The sequence below is a fragment of the Dipodomys merriami genome, unplaced genomic scaffold (genome assembly GCF_024711535.1).
Source record: "Dipodomys merriami isolate MVZ:Mamm:240054 unplaced genomic scaffold, mDipMer1.0.p SCAF_935, whole genome shotgun sequence".
NCBI classification, from domain to species: domain Eukaryota; kingdom Metazoa; phylum Chordata; class Mammalia; order Rodentia; family Heteromyidae; genus Dipodomys; species Dipodomys merriami.
The window spans coordinates 156494-177767 of NW_027206552.1; the positions used below are offsets into that span (position 1 = coordinate 156494).

The following is a 21274-nucleotide window of genomic DNA, read 5'->3' on the forward strand; positions in this document are numbered from 1 at the left end:
GCCACCCTTATTCTGCTTTGCCAATTCTTGGCCACTGCAGTACAATCAACCACCTACTGAAATAACCTTTTCTGCACTCCCTGTTTAACCCATGGCCTGGCTACACCCCAGGACAGGAGAACAGGGCCTTTATGGTTTTCTGCACCCACCAATAGCAAAGCCAACCTAAGCTCCCCAAGCCAGCCTCCACCCAAGAATATCTCCTCCAAAGCTTTCCAGACTCTATTAAACTCTGTCTTCTGGCCCCTCATACCCTCACTGGACCCTCAAGCCTCCTGGTGGGTGCAGCCCACTGCTCCACTTCAGGCCATGCCTGCAACCCCACAAACACAAAGGAGGCTAGAGTCCAGGGCTAAGACATGCCTCTACTTATCACAGCCAGGAGTTGAATTTCTCTATGCCCAGGAGGCTCATGGAGAAAACAAGGCTCATGACATAGAATATGAGAGCCAAGAGATGCTGTACAGAAGTCACTGAAAGTGCACACTGAACATTTCAATCATTTCTCTCTTTAAAGAACCCTTTTACAGCCAGGCACCAGTAGCTCACACCTGGAATCCTAGCTACTCAGGAGGCTGAGATCTGAGGATGCCAGTTCAAAGTCATCTGGGGCTGGAAAGTTCTTGAGACTCTTATCTCCAATTAACCACCAGAAAACTGGAAGTGGAACCATGGCTCGAGGTGGTAAAGGACAAGCCTGGAGTGAAAAAGCTCAGGGACAATGACCTTTTACAAGTCTTAGGGGGAAAAATATCCCTTCCCTACACTCAGAGTATCCAGGACTCTGGTGGGGAGAGATGCAGCATTTGCCTACCTGTAGAGTCGAGTCGCTGCCACCAACTGCGCTCTGGGCTCTGAGCTGGCTTAGCTCTGCGTCCGCAGCCTCCTGGGCAGCCAGGGCCTCTTGCAGGCGGCGGCTAAGGATGCCCACCGCACTCTCATAGGCCTTGTGCTTTGTCTTCACCTCCTTCTGGGCACTCGTCAGGTCTGACCCTAATCGCTTCATCTTCTGTTTCTGCTCTGTGATGGCCCTGGGACACAATAAAAGATGCAGACAGAGAAAGTGAGCTCACTTCCATCACAACCACCCTGGCATGTGGCGTACCAAATACACCAAGGACGGGGTCCACTTCACCTTCCAGGGCTGGACAATGTTTTGGACCTTATGCCCCAGAGAGGATTCCTTGGGTCAACACCATTTAGAGTCTAGCTGCTCTTGAGATCTAAGAAAGCCTGATCCTGCACTAGTATGGCCACTGTTAGGTGAAAGGGCAACAGCAACTGTCAGGTGTTCTTGCCAAGCCAGAACAAGAAGAGCTACATGAGTTCCCTAAGACATATCATATCCTCCACCACCATCAGACCTTCTTTCTTCTTAGAATGGTTTGAAAATGATCCTTGTGAGGGTAGAACTGGTCCACTCCTACCAAATAGAAACATCCCCAAAATTATTTCTGAAGGTCAACAAAAATTCAACAATCAAGTGCATGAAAGAATCACTGACTCACAAAAGACAAAAAGAAAAGGGTATACCACAGTAGTAAAAAGATCCTAAAAGAGCAGGTGCAGTGGTACATGACTATAACCCCACTACTCAGAAGGGTGAGGCAGGAAGATCAAAAGTTCAAGGCCAGCCTAAGTAACAAGAGAAAACCTTGTTGGAAAGAAAAAATAAAAGTAGGCCTGGCACCAGTGGCTCACTCCTGTAATCCTAGCTACTCAGAAGGCTGAAAGCTGGAGGAAAGTTATGGCTCAAAGCAAGATTAGACAGAAAAGTCCATAAAATTCTAATATCCAATTAACCAGCAAAGGGCCAGACTAAAGACGTGGCCCAAGTGGTAGAGCACCAGCTGTGAGCAAAAAAGCCAAACAAGAGCAAAAGGCCCTGAGTTCAAGTCCAGTACTGGCAAATGCATTAATTCTAAAAAATGTAAAGGAAGCCAGGCACCAGTGACTCATACCTGTAATCTAACTACTCAGAAAGCTGAGATCTAAGGATCCCTGTTCAAAGCCAGCCCCAGCAGGAATGTCTGTGAGACTTTTCTCCAATTAACCACCAAAATATCAGAAGTGGAGCTATGGCTCAAAGTGATAGAGCACTAGCCTTGAGCAAAAGAGCTCAGGGACATTGCCCAGGTCCTGAGTTCAACCTTACACCTGACAAAATAAGGAAATAAATGTAAAGGGCTGTTGCACTTACATACCTGTGTTATGTCTGAGATTTATATTTAGGTTTATATGAGCATAAAAGATTGTGAGCCAGGTACCGGTGGCTCATGCCTGTAATCCTAACTACTCAGGAGGCTGAGATCTGAGGATCGAGGTCCAAAGCCAGCCCAGGCAGGAAAGACTCTTATCTCCAACAAACCACCAGAAAAACAGAAGTGGCACTGTGGCTCAAGTGGTAGAGCGCTCTCCTTGAGCCGAAGAGATGAGGGACAGTGCCCAGGCCCGGAGTTCAAGCCCCATGACCGACAAAAAAAAAAAAAAAGAAAAAGAAAAAGACTGAAAGATGAAAACCAGCCTGGGCGCCAATGGCTCATGCCTGTAAACCTAGCTCCATGGGAGAATGAGATTGGGTTGATCACAGCTCAAGGCCAGCCCAAGCAAAATTTCAGGAGACCCCCATCTCAACCATGCCTGTCATCACAGCTCCATGAGAGCTACGATTGGGGAAAATCATGTTTCCAAGCCAACCAGGGCAAAAAAATGCCTAAGACCTCTGCCTGCACTTATATTCCCAGCTATAGCATGAGGTGTACACAGGAGGATCAAGGCCCAAGCTGACATAGGCAAAAACAAGACCCTACTTCAAAAATAGATGGAAGTAGGCTGGCAGTGTAGTTTAAGCAGGAGAGAGCATGCCTAACAAGCTCAAAGCCCTAATTCAAAACCTTAGCACCAGGCTGGGAAGGTGGCTCAGTGGTAGAGCACTTGCCTTGCATGCATGAGCCCCTGGGTTCGATTCCTTAGCACCACATAAGAAAAAAGAAAAAAGCTGGAAGTGGCGCTGTGGCTCAAGTGATAGAGTGCTAGCCTTTAGCTGAAGAGCTGAGGGACAGTGCCCAGGCCCAGAGTTCATACCCCACGACCGAACCCCTCCCCCCCCCCCAAAAAAAACACAAAAAAACCTTAGCACCACCCACAAACAGAATGGGAAGCGCAGCACTCAGGACGCAGATGCAAGATGGTCGAGACTTCACACTTGTGTGCACTACATGGCTACACAGCAACACCCTAAAACACAAAGGGCTGGAGGTGTAGATCAGTAGCAGAACACTTGCATGCATTAAAGCTCTGATTACTTCCTAGCACTACAAAAATAAAAATTCAATTTTTACAAAATAGGAAAACTCTTGTTAAAGGATACTTTCAAAATCAATTTATAGACTCAGGGTTTGTTCTGTAGAAAAAGCAACTGCCGCCAGGCACTGTCACAACTGTAACCTTAGCTACCTAGATGGCTGAGATCTGAGGATCATGGTTTGAAGCCAGCCCTGGCAAGAAAATCTGTGAGACTCTTATGTCCAGTTAACCACCAGAAAACCAGGAGGGGGAAGGGGAAGGAGGAAGGGAGGGAGAAGGAGGGAGAGGGGGAAGAGGGGGGAAGAGGGGGAAGGAGGGGGGAGGAGGGGGGAGAGGGAGAGGGGGAGTGGGAGGGAGGAGGAGGGGGAAGAGGAGGAGGGAGAGGAGGGGGGGGGCACCTGCCAAATCATTCTGGAACTTAGATTTAGAACTTAATGTTCCAGACTATCTTTTCATGGGCCCCAAGTGAGCTCATGCAACACAGTCCCACAGAAGTCTGACCATGTACGCTCACAGAGTCACTCTTAACTGCTCCCAGCACAGCTGGTACCCATCACTGGTGAATGTATGCTGTTCCTAGACTTACTTCTTGGCTTCTTGCTGCAGCTCTTCTATTTGTTTCTTTAGTACTTCATTGGTCTCGGTAAGGGCAATCATCTGCTTTTTGTCAAACTGCAAAGACTTCAAAAGGGGGAAAGTATATGATAAGCCTAAAAGCCACACATACAGACTTTTGCCTTTGATCAAAGGGAAGTTAAACTGGGAGAGTGCCTACCTGCAGACCCTAGAACCAAACTCCACCCAAACCCAATTGTTAGCTGAAGGGCCTCATACTCTCTCCCTTCCTGGCCTTACTGTACAGTGATAAGAACCAAATCAGTCAGTGTCACCAAGTGCCTTGAACCTGCTTCAGCCCAGACCCTGATCTACCTGTCCTTTGATGCTTAATCCCAATCCATATGCCTGCTTCACCACTACACTAGCCCTCGGGCAGCTATAGATTCTCCGTTCCCAGCATCAGGTGCCCTCCGCCTACTGTCCTCACATGGACGCTGTTACCCTTGGGGCCTTAGCATCATGCCCAAGGAAGGGTCAGCAAGAGCTCCTCACAGGTTAGGGACCCATCAAGGTCACTTGTTTACCTGACTTTCAGTTTGACCCTCTCTGATACTTCTACTGTGTCAGATAAAATGGAGCCCCGATCTAGAATCTTCCCACTATTTCCCCAAATTAGTGTCCCTTCCCCAATTTCTCATTCTGGGAAACGTTCCTCAGCTGAGATACCTGGCTAGGACTCTTGTAGACTCTTACCTCCATACTCCTTTCATCCCTCACTTCTAGCTCTACAGACCACTATCCAGCCACCCTCACCCCCATCAGCTTCACTGCACTTAGGAGACAGTCAGGCTCAGGCTCATAGTAGCATAGCTACCCAGGTGTAAGAAAAATATCTTTTCTATAAAAGTAATTATTTTCTTTCCTTTAATCTTATGAGAATTGTTTTTCTGAAAAGTTTCTGCTTTGGCCAGGTGGTTTGGCACTTGTTAACTACATTTAAGTTACAACCTTTTCCTGATGCACTTTAATTAGGACATCCTGTTAAAAGCTCCATGAATTTTAGTCACATCCTGTTTATTAAGCCACATTCTTTTGCAGATTGTGAACCTGAGCTCAGCCAATATAAGCAGAGAGGCAGAGCCTGCTGGATTAGGGATAAAAAGGGAGCAGCTTGCCTGCTCTGTATGCTTGCTTGCCAGATTTTGGGCTGATGGTTCACCCTTCTGCCAAGTTCCATTCAAGTTGGTGTTCTTATTCTTATGGAACTCCCCAACACGCTGAGCCATTTCTAACACTAGGAACATGGCTATCTCTGTGCCTTCCTCATCCCTGTTCCCTGCCTGGATTCCAGGTCTCCATCCTGGCTTTCTGCCTGGCAATAGCTTCGTGGAACTTTAAGCTAAAATGCTGGCTCCCAAGAGCCCATCACAAGGGTGGTACCTACAGCAGCACCTCTACCACAGGTGGCATCATAGTCTGGACTTATCTGTTTGTCCTACTAAGAGTAGCTCCAGGGAGCCTTGTTCTACTGTTTCAAAAACAATCCCAGCTGGTGCCCATCCTGTCCCACCCTGAAGTGAGCCCAGGGCATACTCAAATGAACTTTCACTACTCAACAGAACCCACCCAGACTGTCCTGCTGACCTGCATCTGTGTCTCCATCTCGTCTCGCTCCTTCTGCACTGACAGAAGATGGTTCTCAAGATCTACCATTTGCTGGTGGACCAGGGACACCTCTTTTTGCAAGCGAGAGTGCTCCACTTCCATGGCTTTCTTTTCCCCATGCAGCTTGATTAGCTCCTGTCTCAGTTCCTTCATCTCGGAGTCTAGCTGCTTCTTTGTGGATTTGAGCTCGTTGATGAGCTGGTCTTTGGTGGTAGTATCCCGCCGGTAGGCCTCCACCATCACCTGTCACACAAAATGCAAGGTATAAGCCAGCATCCAAATGGGGCTTCCCCTAGGGAACAGGACAACTTAAAAGAAAATGTTTAGCTAGGGGTGTGACTCAAGTGGTAGTGTGTTTTCCTACAAAACACAAGGCCCTGAGTTAAAACCTCAGTACTACGAGAAAAATACAATTAAAAAAAATGTTTATCAAAGCTTAGAGGTATAGCCCAAGTGACAGAGCATCTGCCTAGCAAGCCCAAATCCCTGAATTCAAAGCCCAGTACTGGAAAAAAAAAAGTTTACCATCTATTTAGGGCATAATTTTGTCTTTTTAGTGCTAGAGATTGAATCTATGGCCTTGCACACGTTCTAGGCACATACCCTCAGCCCAAGAATCTTTTGTAAACAAAGGTAACACATTTTATCAAATCTGAGACACCATCCATTATATTTCTACTCTAGTAGACACAGCTTGTCTGAATGTCTCTGTTATACCACATGGCAATCTGCCACACCTTGGCAAATCTGGCAATTGCATGTCGTGTCATGTCAGTCTACAAGACACCTTATCTCTTCCAAGGACCTGGCAAGACCTTTCTTCAGTTGTGTTTGGCTTCTGATTGGTAGTCAATCCCTTGCATTTCTTTTTTCGTTTTCTTTTTTTGTCAGTCGTGGGGGCTTGAACTCTGGGCCTGGGCGCTGTCCCTGCGCTCTTCAGCTCAAGGCGAGAGCTTGAGCCACAGCGCAACTTCCGGTTTTCTAGTGGTTTATTGGAGATAAAGAGTCTCACGGATATTCCTGCTCGGGCTGGCTTTGAACCTCAATCCTCAGATCTCAGCCTCCTGAGTAGCTAGGATTAGAGGCGTAAGCCACAGGCGCCTGGCCCTTGTGTTTCTATCTCAATTATACACAGAAATACAATTATAGCACCGCTGTGAGTGGTCTTCCTCTCTCAGAACCTGTAAGTCATTCAGCTGGTACTATGCAAGGAAGTGCAGAATCAGAGGCATTCTTTCACCAGCAGACCTTAGCTTCACAATTCACCAGAATTCAAATCCTATAGCTTTTGGGCACAACATAATTTGTTTTAATATAGGTTCAGGGTACAAATTTCCGACACTTTATACAGCAAACACAACTGGTATACTAACAACAATGCACAATATACACAGCTCATGGAAGTCATAGTAAGAGGGTGTCATGACAGGTCCCATCATTGCAAGTGGCACAGGCAACTTCTGGAGATTTGTAGACCTCCAGACTTTCCTGCAAAAAGGCATGCTGACCTTAGACTGTGATGAGGGAAGGAAGGTATCTTAGATTAATGGAATGCCTTCAAAAAGGAAAACATGCACAGAAATGGAGGGACAAAGGTGAACAAATGCAGCTGCGGTACTCACTAGACACTGTTAAAAATGAATTTTACAACCTGTGAGAACACAAGAAAAAACCTGGGAGAGAATGAGAAAAGGGGTGGTGACATTGTCCAAAAAGAAATGTACGCATAGCCGGGTACAAGTGGCTCACATCTATAATCCTAGCTACTCAGGAAGCTGAGATCTGAGGACTGTGGTTCAAAGCCAGCCTGAGGACAATAGTCCCCATGAGACTCTCATCTCCAATTAACCATTCAAATACCAGAAGTGGAGCTGTGGTTCAAAATGGTAGAGCACTAGCCTTGAGCAAAAGAGATCAGGCACAGTGCCAAGGACCTGAGTCTAGACCTCAAGACTGACAAAACAAAATGTACTCATTATTTCACTTATGTAATGGTAACCCCTGTGTACATTATCCTTATAATAAAAAAAGAGAAAAAATTTTTAAAGGAAGACATGAATGTGTCCTTCCACCTGACTGATTTTGTTCTACTGATGCAAAGGTGACTGTTAGAAGCTGTGTCTGACAGTTTCAAACAAGAAAAGCACACCTCTCTTACCTTTTGCTGAAGAAACTGTTCCTTTACCTTCTGCATCTGCTTCTTCAGGGAGGCTGTCTCCTGCTCCAAATGTTCCACCTATGGGAGTTTCACAAAAAAGGTGCCTGAGGGCTCAAGGCCTGTACCCAGTGGCATTTCCTATGAGCCAGATCTAGTCAACTCACCAAAGAGAGACTGCAACCAGACCCAGGCTGATGGCCCAAGAATTACTTAGGGATACATTACTAGCATCCTCCCTCTTTGCCATGAAGACAGGTGCCAGTAGCTCATACCTGTAATTGTTAGCTATTCAGGAGTCTGAGTTAGTCTGAAGATCATGGTTCAAAGCTAATTTGGGGGTCTGGGAAGGTGGCTCAGTGGTAGAGTGCTTGCCTAGCATGCATGAGGCCTTGGGTTCAATTCCTCAGCACCACATAAGCAGAAAAAGCTGCAAGTGGTGCTTGTGGCTCAAGTGGTAAAGCACTAACCTTGAGCTGAAGAGCTGAGGGACACCACCCAGGCCCAGAGTTCAAGCCCCACCAACAACAACAAAAAAAGAGGGGCTGGGAAGGTGGCTCAGTGGTAGAGTGCTTGCCTTGCATGTATGAGGCCCTGGGTTTGATTCCTTAGCACCAAATAAGCAGAAAAAACTGGAAGTCGTGCTGTGGCTCAAGTGGTACAGCATGAGCCTTGAGCTGAAGAGCTGAGGGACAGTGCCCAGGCTCAGAGTTTAGGCCCTATGACAGAAGGAAGGAAGGAAGGAAGGAAGGAAGGAAGGAAGGAAGGAAGGAAGGAAGGAAGGAAGGAAGGAAGGAAGGAAGGAAGGAAGGAAGGAAGGGAGGGAGGGAGGAAGGGAGGAAAGAAGGGAGGGAAAGAAAGGGGGGGAGGGAGGGAGGAAGGGGCTGGGAAGGTGGCTCAGTGGTAGAGTGCTTGCCTAGCATGCATGTGGCCCTGGGTTTGATTCCTCAGTACCACATAAGCAGAAAACACTGGAAATCTTGCTGTGGCTCAATTGGTAGAGCATGAGCCTTGAGCTGAAGAGCTGAGGGACAGCGTCCAGGCACAGAGTTCAGGCCCCATGACAAAAGGAAGAAAGGAAGAAAGGAAGAAAGGAAGAAAGAAAGAAAGAAAGAAAGAAAGAAAGAAAGAAAGAAAGAAAGAAAGAAAGAAAGAGAGGGGGGAGGGGGGAGGGGAGAGGGAGGGAGGGGCTGGGAAGGTGGCTCAGTGGTAGAGTGCTTGCCTAGCATGCATGAGGCCCTGGGTTCGATTCCTCAGCACCACATAAGCAGAAAAAGCCAGAAGTAGTGCTGTGGCTCAAGTGGTAGAGGACTGTTATCAACATAGGCAGATAGTACGTGGGCAGCCAATAGTGTCTGTCCTGTAATATACCAAATGATTTCACAGGCCTTACACCATAGGCTAGAAATTCCCCACACCCATATGTACCATTATCGTATTCCCGGAGGGGAAACAACCAGCAATCACTCTAATCCTTGGTCTTTTTTTTGGGGGGTGGGCACGGAGGGGTCAGTCATTGGACCTGAACTGTAGGCCTGGGTGCTATCTCTCAGCTCTTCAGCTCAAGGCTAGCATTCTACCACTTGAGCCATAGCACCACTTGTGGAGATAAGAGTCTCATGGACTTTCCTGCCTGGGCTGGCTTTGAATTGCAATCCTCAGATCTCAGCCTCCTGAGTAGCTAGGATTATAGACATGAGCCACTGCACCTGACTAACCCTTGGTCTTTATAAACTAAAGTTTAAAGACATAATCATTCCTTGATATTGACTGCACCTCTGGAACACCCTTTTTACATGTCTGCCTACATCTGACATGTGCTATTATTATAAGCACATTGGCACTCCCCAAGTATGGTAGAATGCTGAGCTATGCTCTTATATACCAGGATCCTGTGTGTCCACAGGGCAGGCCCACACTGGACCTAGTTAGTGTTGGCCACGTGCCCCATTCTGTGCACTGTCTCATAATCTCTACAGGTAGAGGGAAAGGAAATCAAGTTTCCTGCAGCAATTTAAGCTGGGAAAGACATCTTCAGGAATATTTTCAAAAGACCAAACAGAACTCAGTTTCATGGGTTGGGAATTTGGCTCAGTGGTAGAGTGCTTGCCTAGTTGCATGAAGCCCTGGGTTTGATTCCTCAGTCCCACGAACACAGAAAAAGCCAAAGTAGCGCTGTGACTCAAGTGGTAGAGTGCTACTCTTGGGCAAAAGCAGCTCAGGGACAATGCCAAGGCCCTGAGTTCAAGCCCCAGGACTGGCAAAGAAAAAATAAAAACAAAAACTCTCAGTTTCAGGTCCAGGACACAGTGTAGGCTGTTGGGATCACTGCCTTAGTGCATTTTCCTTCGGTTTAATCACACTTCTAAAAAGGAAATCAAATGACCAGCATCTATTTACAACCTAACAGCACACTACTTTACCTGGCTGGACTTGATGGCCAACTCTTGTTTCAATTGCTCTAAAAGACCTGAAGTCTCCTCGGTGTCTTCTTCTAAGCGCCTTGTTCCTCTGTCAAGTTCATCCTTGTCACTCTTGGCTGCCTGCAGAGCCACCTCCAAGACAATCTTCTCATTCTGCAGGAAGCGAATTGTGTCCTCCCTAGAAGCAGCCTCTCCCTGCAGCTCCTCTAGCCTCGCCTGCAACTCATCGTAGTGTGTCTGCAGCTCATCGAGGGACTGCCCCTTGGCCTGCAGAGCCTCCTGTGTTGAGGCAAGCTGCTTTATCAGATCCAGGTGTTCCTTCTGCACTGCATCAAGTTGTTCATCTCGCTGGTGCAGCGTCAACTTCACCTGGAAACAGATGATAAACTCAACTGGTTGCCTTCAACTTGGTGGCAAGAATCAACTTTTTCCCTGTCCAGGATTAATTCTTTTAGGGAGACAGTAATGGGATTTGAGCTCAGGGCTTCGTTCTTACTAAGCAGAAACTCTACCACTTGAGCTGTGCTCCAAGCCCGATTTAAATAATTGTGGGGGACTTCTCGCATCTTTCCTAGTACAGAACAAGAACAGAAGTGTAAATCCATACCTGGGCTGATATGGCAGCAGCCTGATCCCTCAAACACACTCCAACGTACTTCAACACAAATATGCACTTCTGATATGCCTTGACATATTGCTATGCAGGCCATCTGTGTGCAGACCTGGGGAAGCCTCTGTGAGTATGGTTTCCAGAGTGGCTGCAGCTACTTACTTGTTCCAAATGCTGCTCCAAAGATGCTGCCGAATCTGCCAACTTCTGTAGCTGTTCCCGCTCCCCTTCAAACTCTTCCAGCCTTCTCTGGAGATCTTCTTCGACCATTGTCTTTGCCTCTCGAATCTGCACAAAAGCTGCTTCCTGATCCAACATGTCAGCCTGGGCCCAGAAAATAATATTTTTTAAAAAGAAAAAAATTATCAAATGTATATATTTTATGTCCTTCTGTACATGCCTATGTACATAAAGGCATATTTATATTTAGTTGTTTGCATTATACTTATGAACATGTACATAGCAGGACCCAAAGCTAGATAAAAATGAGCACTGACTGCCACAGTCCTCACCTCAATGCTCTGGAGCTGGACAGCTATGCGCTCCTTCTCCTTTATGGATCTGTGCTGTGTTTCTGTCAGTTGATGGGACAGGGACACGTTCTCAAGCTTCAGGTGCTCCAGCAGGCCAGCCTGGGTCATCTGTCCAACCTTCAAAGACAGACCCAGGAGATAAAAAGCTGCTTGACATTAGACATCAAGTTCAGACCAGCCTATCCTTAGATACCTGGGTAAGGGACTCTGCCTAGGGCAACTGCCAGCCGTCCCTCTCTTGTCTTCCACAGCAGGGACAGTCCCTGACTTCCTTATTGTCACACTGGACTTAGCATATAGGCCCCACTGCCACTACAAGACAGACCTCCTCGAACTTGGGAATACCTAAGAAGTGAAGACTGGGTACCCAGAAGTCAGGTCATCACACCCAAGATCATGCATTTTGGTCAGAACCTATACAGAATTCCTATCAAAGGTGTACATCTTGTTTTTTGGTACGGTGTGAGCCTTGAACTCTGGGCCTGATGTCCCTCAGCTCTTCAGCTTAGGCAAGTGCTCTACCACTTGAGCCACGCACCACTTCTGGTTTTCTGGTGGTTTATTGGAGGTAAGAGTCTCACGGACTTTCCTGCCTGGCTGGCTTTGAACCGAGACCTCAGATCTCAGTCTCCTCATTAGTGAGGATTACAGGCCTAAGCCACAGTGCCCAGCTTCACAGGTGTACTTCTAAGCCAGGCACCGGTGGCTCACGTCTGTCAGCTCAGCTCCTGAGGAGGCTGAGATCTGAGGATCACAGTTCAAAGCCAGTCTGGGCTGGAAAGTCCATGAGACTCTGTTCTCCAATTAACCACCAAAACTTTGGAAGTGATGCTCTGGCTCAAAATGGTAGAGCACTATCCTTGAGCAAAATGAGCTCAGGGACAGCCCTGAGGCCCTGAGTTCAAGCCCTACAATTGGAGGGGGCAAAAAAAAAAAAAAAGGCATATTTCTGAACCTCCCAGAGGAGGAGCCCTATCTAAAGGTGTTCTTTAACATAACAAGTCAGGTACTGAGCTTTGGCACAAAGTGATTTCAAGCCTACTCCTTCTTCCAAAAGCACATAAGTCTAAGAGGCTGTCAATAGGCAAGGCAGAGGTGAAGTACACACACCAAAGGGTACGTACACCAACATGCCAGGTTTGCACACAGCTGGCCTGCATAGCGATGTGTCAAGCCATATCAGAAGTGCATATTTGTGTTGGAGTGTGTTTGAAAGATCAGCCCAGCCATGCTAATGTTCATGTTCTGAACTAGGAAACAGGATTGTGTCCACTAGAAAAATGAACCGGAAAGAGGAAAACTCAGGACTGGGAAAGGAGCTCACAGGGGAAAACGTGGTGACTACACAGTTCCTGAGACTAAGCAGCTGGAGCAAGGTAAAGCTGTAGGGAAGAGAATGCCTGCCATATTCTTAACCCATCAAAAAACTGGGAGAGGATTCAGAGGCGGGTAAGAAGGCCCCCAAAGCCCAACAGATATGAACTTGAAGGCTTGGGTTAAACAATGAGTTACCGTGTAGACAAGGGACAGGACTAACTAGCAGAGACAGGGACATGAGACAGTCCAGAGCAAGGCATCTCAATGTTCTGTTTTATTTTGTTTTGGCAATTTAGAGTTTGAACTCAGGGCTTCACTCCTGCTAAGTAGGTACTCTATAACTTGAGTCACACTCTTAACAAGGGCATGTCAAAATAAAACACCGAAGCAGAATCTAGAAGGCTTCTGTGTCAGGTCATGTGGAGACTTCTGTACAAGATGATATGGACTATACTGATGCTTGGTGGACATTAAAGGAAAACATATCTGTGATGTGTAAAACCAGAAACGCCTGTACATGCCATCTCCCTGAATGGAGTCCCCGGCCATACCTGGATGTGAGCGACTTCGCCCTGAAGCCTGACCCGAGCCTCCTGGGCCAGGGCAAGCTGTTGCTGATACCACTGCCGGGCATGGTGCAGAGATGCAATTTCAGCCTGTGATGCCTGAAGCTTGCTGGTCAGTGTCGTGCGCTCCAGCTGCACTTGCTGGAGTTGGCTCTGCAGGGCTGCCATCTGCTGCCGAAGGTCATGCACTGAAAGTGAGCAAGCACAGCCAGCTCAGACTAAACAGCACCAACAGGAGAGCCACAGCTCTGTGTGGACATCTGACCCAAAGTCAGGTTCTGCAGAGAGCAAGAAGTACAGTTGATGCTGGCTATCTACAGTGGTCATGTTCTAAAAGTTACCACAAACCTGGCAGTGACAGACATGGAGATACATGTGTAGGTACTGGAAGCCCCTAAACAAATCCTCTCCAACAACGGATAACACATGACCTTCATTTATGTGTTCTTCTGTTTAAAGATATCTTACTTAAAATGTAGTTTATTAACATGAGCTCAGTCAGAAGCTCTGTAAGCTAGCTACAGTCCCAGAATAGTTTCTGTAACAAATCTATTTTTCAACAAACAGCTCACAGTCTACTCACACTTCAGGACAAAGTGTCTAGGGTCACTAAACAGCAAAATCATGCCTAAAATAGCACAAAAACTTAAGTGTGGCACTAAAGAGACAACAGTCTGAGCTGAAGATAGGACCTGAGGGCAAACAAGAATGTCTCCTTACACTACCTTAGCTGGGAGTTTGTGCATTGAGCAACTTAAATTTCTAGCCACCCTGCAGATATCCAAGAATAGCCATGAAAAATGCTATGACTACTGACACAGGGGTTACAAATAAAATTTAAGTGAGTAGTCAAATGTAGCTGCGGATCTGTGAGGATCAAGTACAAATGATGTGTTCAAAAGATTTGTATGGACACATATTCTTGTCTCTTAACCTCTAACCATGTTTATCAGCCATAAATAAACTCAGCAAGGGCACAGCATGGCTGATTCTTTACTAGCTTACCACATGGTCAGTCTTAGTATGAGCAGGGCAGGATGGAAGGAGTGTAAGACAGCAAGACAGGAAGTTATTGACAACCCAAATCAGAATACAAGTAAAATAAGTCAGACGCATTTTAATTTAAAACTACAGTCACGAGGTTTAAGTATGTATTCTTTCTGAGGACATTTTCCAAATTTTCTCCTTTTTCTTCCTCTGTGATATAGCAGATGTTTAAACTCAGGGTCTTGTGCATTATGCATGCTAAACAAGCAATCTATTATTTAATTACACACTCATTCACCCTGGCTAGCCTACAACTTGCAATCTTCCTTCCTCCTGGAAGCTTTTTTTTTTTTTTTTTGTCAGTCGTGGGGCTTGAACTCTAGGCCTGAGTGCTGTCCCTCAAGCTCTTCAGCTCAAGACGAGCACTCTACCACTTGAGTGACAGCGCCACTTCCGATTCTCTGGTGGTTTATTGGGGATAAGAGTCTCACACACTTTCCTGCCCGGGCTGACTTTGGACCTCGTACCTCAGATCTCAGCCTCCTGAGTAGCTAGAATTACAGGTGTGAGCCACTGGCGCCTGGCTACTTCTAGATTTTTGGTTAACTGGACATAACCATCTCACAGACTTTTGTCTTAGCCAGCTTGAACCATGATCCTCAGATCTCAATCTCCTGAGTAGCTAGGATTACAGGCACAACCATCCAGCTCAAAAGTTTTAAAGGAAAAAAAAAACAATGAATAGTATAGTTTAAGAAGGTTCATGCTGAGAACCACTGGCTCATGCCTGTAATCCTAGCTACTCAGGAGTCTGAGATCTGAGGATAGCAGTTTGAAGCTAGCCTAGGTAGGTAGGTAGGAAAAGTCTGTGAGATTCCTATCACCAATAAACTATTCAGAAAAAGCCGAAAGTGGTGCTGTGGCTCAAGCACTAGACTTGAGCAAAAAGAAGCTTAGGGACAGTGCTCAGGCCCTGAGTTCAACCACAGTATCAATACAAAGGGTGAGGGGTGAGAAGGTTCATGACTCTGACTGTAGTACTTCAAAGCCTAGAGTGGTTATATCTCAAAAAGATGAGAGGGGTTCCTGAACCCTTCTGTACTCACATCACACAGTCAGACAGGTACAGAGAGTATAGCTAAGCAGTGCACCATAAGTTGGGTCAGTGCTGCTGCCTGAAAACCACTGTCTACTGAGCGCTTGGAACCCTTAGAGATATAAAGCTATCTTGAAGTTCAGAAACCTTTGAATTTTAATTTCCCTAAGGCACTGGGTATCATAAAATGCTTCAAGTCTGAGAACCTAATAAAAAAATAATATTTTATTGCAGAGCTCATTCTGTTTTGGTCTTCTCTAGGTGAAAAAATCTGAAGCACAGCCTCATAGCCCCAACTGAAATGAAAGGACATGCAGATGGGGACTGGTTCCAGTGGAGACTGAAGGCAGAAGGTCTCTGTGCATAGCCAGCTGTCCCAATCCCCTGCTATTCTGATGTTGCTCTTAAATACATTAGACAGAATCTGAAATAAGCAGGCATCTCTACTCCCCTAAGTAACACTGGACTCGAGGCAGAATGAGTGAAAATAATGGCTAACTATACTAAGCCAATTCTTAAGACCCTGGTATACCCTCTGACACATTCACACAAAAATGTACAGAGGCTGGGCACTGGTGGCTAAATGTCTGTAATCCTAGCTACTCAGGAGGCTGAGATCTGAGGATCACGGTTCAAAGCCAGTCTGGGCAGGAAGACCCATGAGACTCTTATCTCCAATTAGCCATCAGAAAACTGGAAGCGATGATGTGGCTCAAAAATGTATAGAAACTGGCTGCTGGTGGCTCATGCCTGTAATCTTAGCTACTCAGGATGCTGAGATCTGAGGATCATGGTTTAAAGCCAGCGTGGGCAGAAAAGTCCGTGAGACTCTTATCTCCCATTAAACACCAGAAAACAGGAAATGGTGCTGTGGCTCAAGTGGTAGAGCACTCGCCTTGAGATGAAGAGCTCAGGGACAGCGCCCAGGCCCAGAGTTTAAGCCCTATGACCCCCCTCCCCCCCAAAAAAAGTACGTAAGTCCATGATGTCAATAAAAACTTGCATTTACTTTAGCAAAGCAGAGATGCTAGGTGGAAACTATATGCTGACATGATACTGTGGCCTCCTGTGTTTATACAGAACCAGTATGTCAGGTTCCAGAAGCGGATCTCAGGGCTACGGCCTCACCTGTGTTGTCCTTGCTAAGGATATTTCTCTGCATGTCCTCCACTTTGGCCATCAGTCTCTGGTACTGTTCCTCTGCCAATTGCAAGTCGTTGTTTGAGGATGCCAGGCTGGCATTTTTGGCTTCCAGCATATTCTGGAGGTCGGTCATGGCCTGCTCCAGATCCCAACAAGACTGTTTTAAAGTGTCCACTTCAGAACTGAGAGAATCTTGTTTCTGCTGGCTGCTGTGGCTGTGTTCCACCTGTGCCTGCAGCCGTGTGCTCAGGGCAGCAAGCTGGGCCTGAAGCTCAGCCTTCTCTTTAAGTGCCTGAAAATACCCCAAACAAAACAGTGACTTCTTTCAGAATAAGAGCTCCAACATATTAACAAGAGTGCTGAAACAAGCCAGGTGCCGGTGGCTCACACATGAAATCCTAGCTACTCAGGAGGCTGAGATCTGAGGATCACGGTTCAAAGCCAGCCCAGGCAGGAAAGTCCATGAGATATCTCCAATAAACCACTAGAAAACCGGAAGTGGCACTGTGGCTCAAGTGGTAGAGCACTTGCCTTGAGCTGAAGAATGCAGGGACAGCGCTTAAGCCCAGAGTTCAAGCCCCACAACTGACCAAAAAAAAAAAAAAAAAAAAAAAAAAGACTGCAGAAACATACCAAAATAACAGAGAAAGGTAAAAAGTATTACATTGAAACATGATTTTCCCCAAAATACCTAGTCACTAGGAAGTGGCACTGTGGCTCAAGTGGTAGAGTGCTTGCCTTGAGCTGAAGAGTTCAGGGACAGCTCCCAGGCCCAGAGTTCAAGCCCCACAACTGACAAAAAAAAAAAAAGAAAAGAAAAGAAAAGAAAAAGAATTTGATAGGGGCTGGGAAGGTGGCTCAGTGGTAGAGTGCTTGCCTTGCATGCATGAGGCTCTGGGTTCAATTCCTCAGCACCACATAAACAGAAAAAGCCGGAAGTAGTACTGTGGCTCAAGTGGTAGAGCCCTATCCTGAGCTGAAGAGCTGAGGGACAATGCCCAGGCCCAGAGTTCAGGCCCACGACAGACAAAAAAAAAAAAGAAAAGAAAAAATGACAGTTGTCCCTCAAAGAAAGTAATTTTTCAAGAGGTCAGAGGGATGAGTATAGTCCATGCTAGCAATGGATGTAACTACACTGAAGAAAACAGAAGTCAATATTCACTGTCAAGAGGATTAGAAAACCACTGGTTTGTACATGCTTACATGTACACACACATATGTACTGTAAACAATCTAGGTATGTTGAGGGATCCCTAAGAGAGAAAAAGTAGCTAGACTCATCTTTTGAGGAAAATGAGCAAAAAATATCTTCAGGGAACTGCTGAAGCTGTAAGTGAAATTTCCATGAGATTGAGCCACAGACACAAGATACAGGATTGGCCCTGTGTGACCATAACAGCTCTTTCCAGGAAGAGCTAGGAGCAGTAATGACCAGCCAAAACAAGAAGACAGTGAGGGCTAGAGTTTAGCTCTGTGCTAGAGCACCTATATACCTGCAGAAGACCTCTGGGTTCAAATCCCAACCACAATGAAAAGAAAAAAAGTGAGTGAAAGGCAAAGCAAGTCCTATTCACCCACCAGCGAATTCTGCTAAACCAGATCTATCTAGAAGTACCTGTGGGAATCCTAAACTCACACACTAGAGAAAACTGTGAAGACAACAAATTCAACAAACAGAACAAATAGCTAATACGATCAAGTTAACTGGGTAAATTCTACAGAAATGTATTAGTATCCAGAAAGAGAGATGACAGAAGGAAAGTAGTTATGACAATCTACATCTTGGCTTGACATGACTCAAATCCAAACAAGGAAGAAGACAAAAAAAGCTAAGCCAGCAGCTGGTGGCTTACGCCTGTAATCCTAGCTACTCAGGAGGCTGAGATGTGAGGATCTTGGTTCAAAGCCAGCCCGGGCAGGAAAGTCCATGAGACTCTTATCTCCAATAAACCACTCGAAAAACGTGTGCTGTGGCTCAAGCGGTAGAGCACTCGCCTTGAGCTGAAGAGCTGAGGGACAGTGCCCAGGCCCAGAGTTCAAGCCCAAGGACCGACAAAAAAATAAAAATTAAAATTAAAATTAAAATTAAAAATAAATAAAATAAAATGAAGGCATCTATAAAGCTTTATATCTAGCAAAAAGGAACCATAAAGGGCTGGGAAGGTGGCTCAGTGGTAGAGTGCTTGTCTTGCATGCCTGAGGCCCTGGGTTCGATTCCTCAGCACCACATAAGCAAAAAGAAAAAAGCCGGAAGTGGCACTGTGGCTCAAGTGGTGGAGCACTAGCCTTGAGCTGAAGAGCTGAGGGACAGCGCCCAGGCCCAGAGTTCAGGCCCCACGACCGGACCCAAAAAAATTAAAAAAAAAAAAAAAAAAAAGAACCATACATTCTTTCCAAAGATTTGGCTATCAAATATCTCTTACCTGACTAGCTTCCAAAGACAAAGCCTCCAGTTGTCCTTCAAGTCTCATTTTTTCCTTAAGAACCTGCAGCATTTCATCTTGTGTTTCAGTAAGAGAACTTTCCATGGACACACTGAGAGACAGGAAACAGGGTCACAACGAAGGAACATGGTCAGATTGTGTTTACCCTTCACATAGTCTCCAAATTCTATATACCACTGCCACTCCCCATCCCGTGTGTGTGTGTGTGTGTGTGTGTGTGTGTGTGTGTGTGTGTGTGTGTGTGTGTGTGTGTGTGTGTAAATAGTTATAACTAATTTATCCATCTATCTATCCATCCATCCACTATATACCATTGCCACTCCCCATCCCGTGTGTGTGTGTGTAAATAGTTATAATTAATTTATCCATCTATCTATCCATCCATCCATCCATCCATCCATCCATCCATCCTGGGGCTTGAACTCAAGGCCTGGGTACTATCCTGAGCTTCTTTTTTGCCCAAGGTTAGTACTTTACCATTTGAGCCAAAGCTCCACTTTCAGCTTTTTCTGATTAATTGGAGATAAATCTCATGGACTTTCCTGCTTGGACTGGCTTTGATCTATGATTCTCAGATCTCAGCTCCTGAGTAGCTAGGATTACAGGTGTGAACCACCAGCACCCAGCTCCTTCTCATATATATATATATATTTTTTTTTTTTTTTTTGCCAGTCATGGTGCCTGAACTCTGGGCCTGGGCACTGTCCCTCAGCTCTTCAGCTTAAGGCTAGTGCTCTACCACTTGAGCCACAGCACCACTTCCAGCTTTTTCTGCTTATGTGGTGCTGAGGAATCGAACCCAGGGCCTCATGCATGCAAGGCAAGCACTCTACTACTGAGCCACCTTCCCAGCCCCCTTCTCATAAATTTTTAAATAAATAAGTAAAAAGACTTAAGTAATAAGCTTAAGCTTAGCCCATGTGGCTTTCTACAGCAGGCCTCTGTAGGTATCATATTACAGCTTGCTTGGGAAGTTTACATCCCTATAAGTGTTTGTGTGGTATTAGAGCCAGGTCTGTGTAAATATGGAAAGACAGGATGCTTTAATATCAAACACAATTGCTCATCAGAGCTGACTCTACTTTCTTATAAGAAACAGAGCTGTGTGAAATGATAAGATCAAGACTAGAAAGGCATCAGGAAAGATACACTGTTCTTTGAGACATGTGGCAGTGGTCCAGAGTGCAGTGTCAAAGGCCAGGCCACTGCCTTACCTGCTACAGATGCTGTCTCTGCGGCTCCGTACCTCTCCATTGACTTCTAACACCTGGTCTTGGTGCTCAGCTGCTGCAGCCTGCAGTACATCCTTAATTGAAGGGAACTGGCCCAGGGCCAATTCCTGGCCATTGACCACACAGGGAGCTCCCTGTGTGCTCATGTTCACTGAGACACCACACGCTCCAAGGGTGGAGAGGCTGCTGTGCGAGGAGCTGTCACTCTCATTTCCATCAGCCTCAATTACAGTGTCCCCAGTCAGCAAGGTGCTCTCTAGACGATCACTAGTCTCAGGAGATGGGCTGACCTCAGATATGACTGAGGTACTGCTTCTGCTTTGCTTCAGTGCACCCCCAACAGAGGTGGCAGCAGAGCCAAGGCCACCAGAGTCACTTGAATCTTCAGTTCTATAATCTGCCAGAGACCGAATTTTGTTTGACTTGGAACTCTTCTTATCCTTAGGATGTGCCAGCAGCCCTAAGCTGCCCACCTTAGGCCCCCGAGGGACACTAGTACGCAGAAAAGAGTACTCTTTTGTCATAGCCACAGTACTGGCCCGTGGCAAGGTTTCTGGGTTTAACATGAGCTCAGGATCGAGTGTGCTAAAAAGTCTCATTTTTGATGAAGGTTGACTAGACTGAAAAGAAAAGTACCAAAAGATAATTAGAAAACAACACTCCAAGATCCAAGATCTTCACCCAGAGCCGGGTGCCAATGGCTCACACCTATCCAAGCTACTCAGGAGGCTGAGATCTGAGGGTCGCAGTTCAAAGCCAGCCCTGGCAGGAACATCTGTGAGACTCTTATATCCAATTAACCATCAGAAAACCAGAAGTGGAGCTGTGGCTCAAGTGGTAGTGTGCCTGCCTTGAGCTGAAGAGCTCAGGGACAGCACCCAGGCCCAGAGTTCAAGTGCCATGACTGACCAAAAAAAAAAAAAAAAAAATCACCCAGAAAGTATACAGCAATTAACAATCTTTCTTTTTCTTTTTGCTGGTTGTGGGGCTTGAATTCAAGGCCTGGGTGTTGTCCCTGAGCTTTTTAGTCAAGGTTTCCACTTTACCACTTTGAGCCACAGCTCCACTTCTGGTTTTCTGATGGTTAATTAGAGACAAGAGTGTCACAGACTTTCCTACGCAGACTGGTTTTGAACCATGATTCTCTGATCTCAGCCCCCTGAGTAGCTAGGATTACAGGCAGGAGCCACCAATGCCTGGCATAACCTTCTTTTATTGGGGGATAAAAAAACAACAACC

General features: G+C 46.2%; 1 protein-coding gene across 5 annotated transcripts in view; it reads right to left on the minus strand.

The window, feature by feature from the left end:
* LOC138821748 (golgin subfamily A member 3) overlaps window positions 1–21274 on the minus strand; it is a 47848-nt gene that overhangs the window by 15205 nt on the left and 11369 nt on the right. For all 5 annotated transcript variants that reach the window (XM_070014148.1, XM_070014151.1, XM_070014146.1 and 2 more), the window contains exons 5-15: window positions 20018–20655; window positions 18783–18894; window positions 16345–16651; window positions 13119–13321; window positions 11230–11367; window positions 10880–11041; window positions 10108–10476; window positions 7688–7765; window positions 5509–5772; window positions 3893–3987; window positions 815–1031 (exon numbers count right to left, since the gene is read on the minus strand). In XM_070014148.1, the coding sequence (XP_069870249.1) occupies window positions 815–1031; window positions 3893–3987; window positions 5509–5772; window positions 7688–7765; window positions 10108–10476; window positions 10880–11041; window positions 11230–11367; window positions 13119–13321; window positions 16345–16651; window positions 18783–18894; window positions 20018–20655 (2583 nt within the window). The remainder of the gene's footprint in view (window positions 1–814; window positions 1032–3892; window positions 3988–5508; window positions 5773–7687; window positions 7766–10107; window positions 10477–10879; window positions 11042–11229; window positions 11368–13118; window positions 13322–16344; window positions 16652–18782; window positions 18895–20017; window positions 20656–21274) is intronic.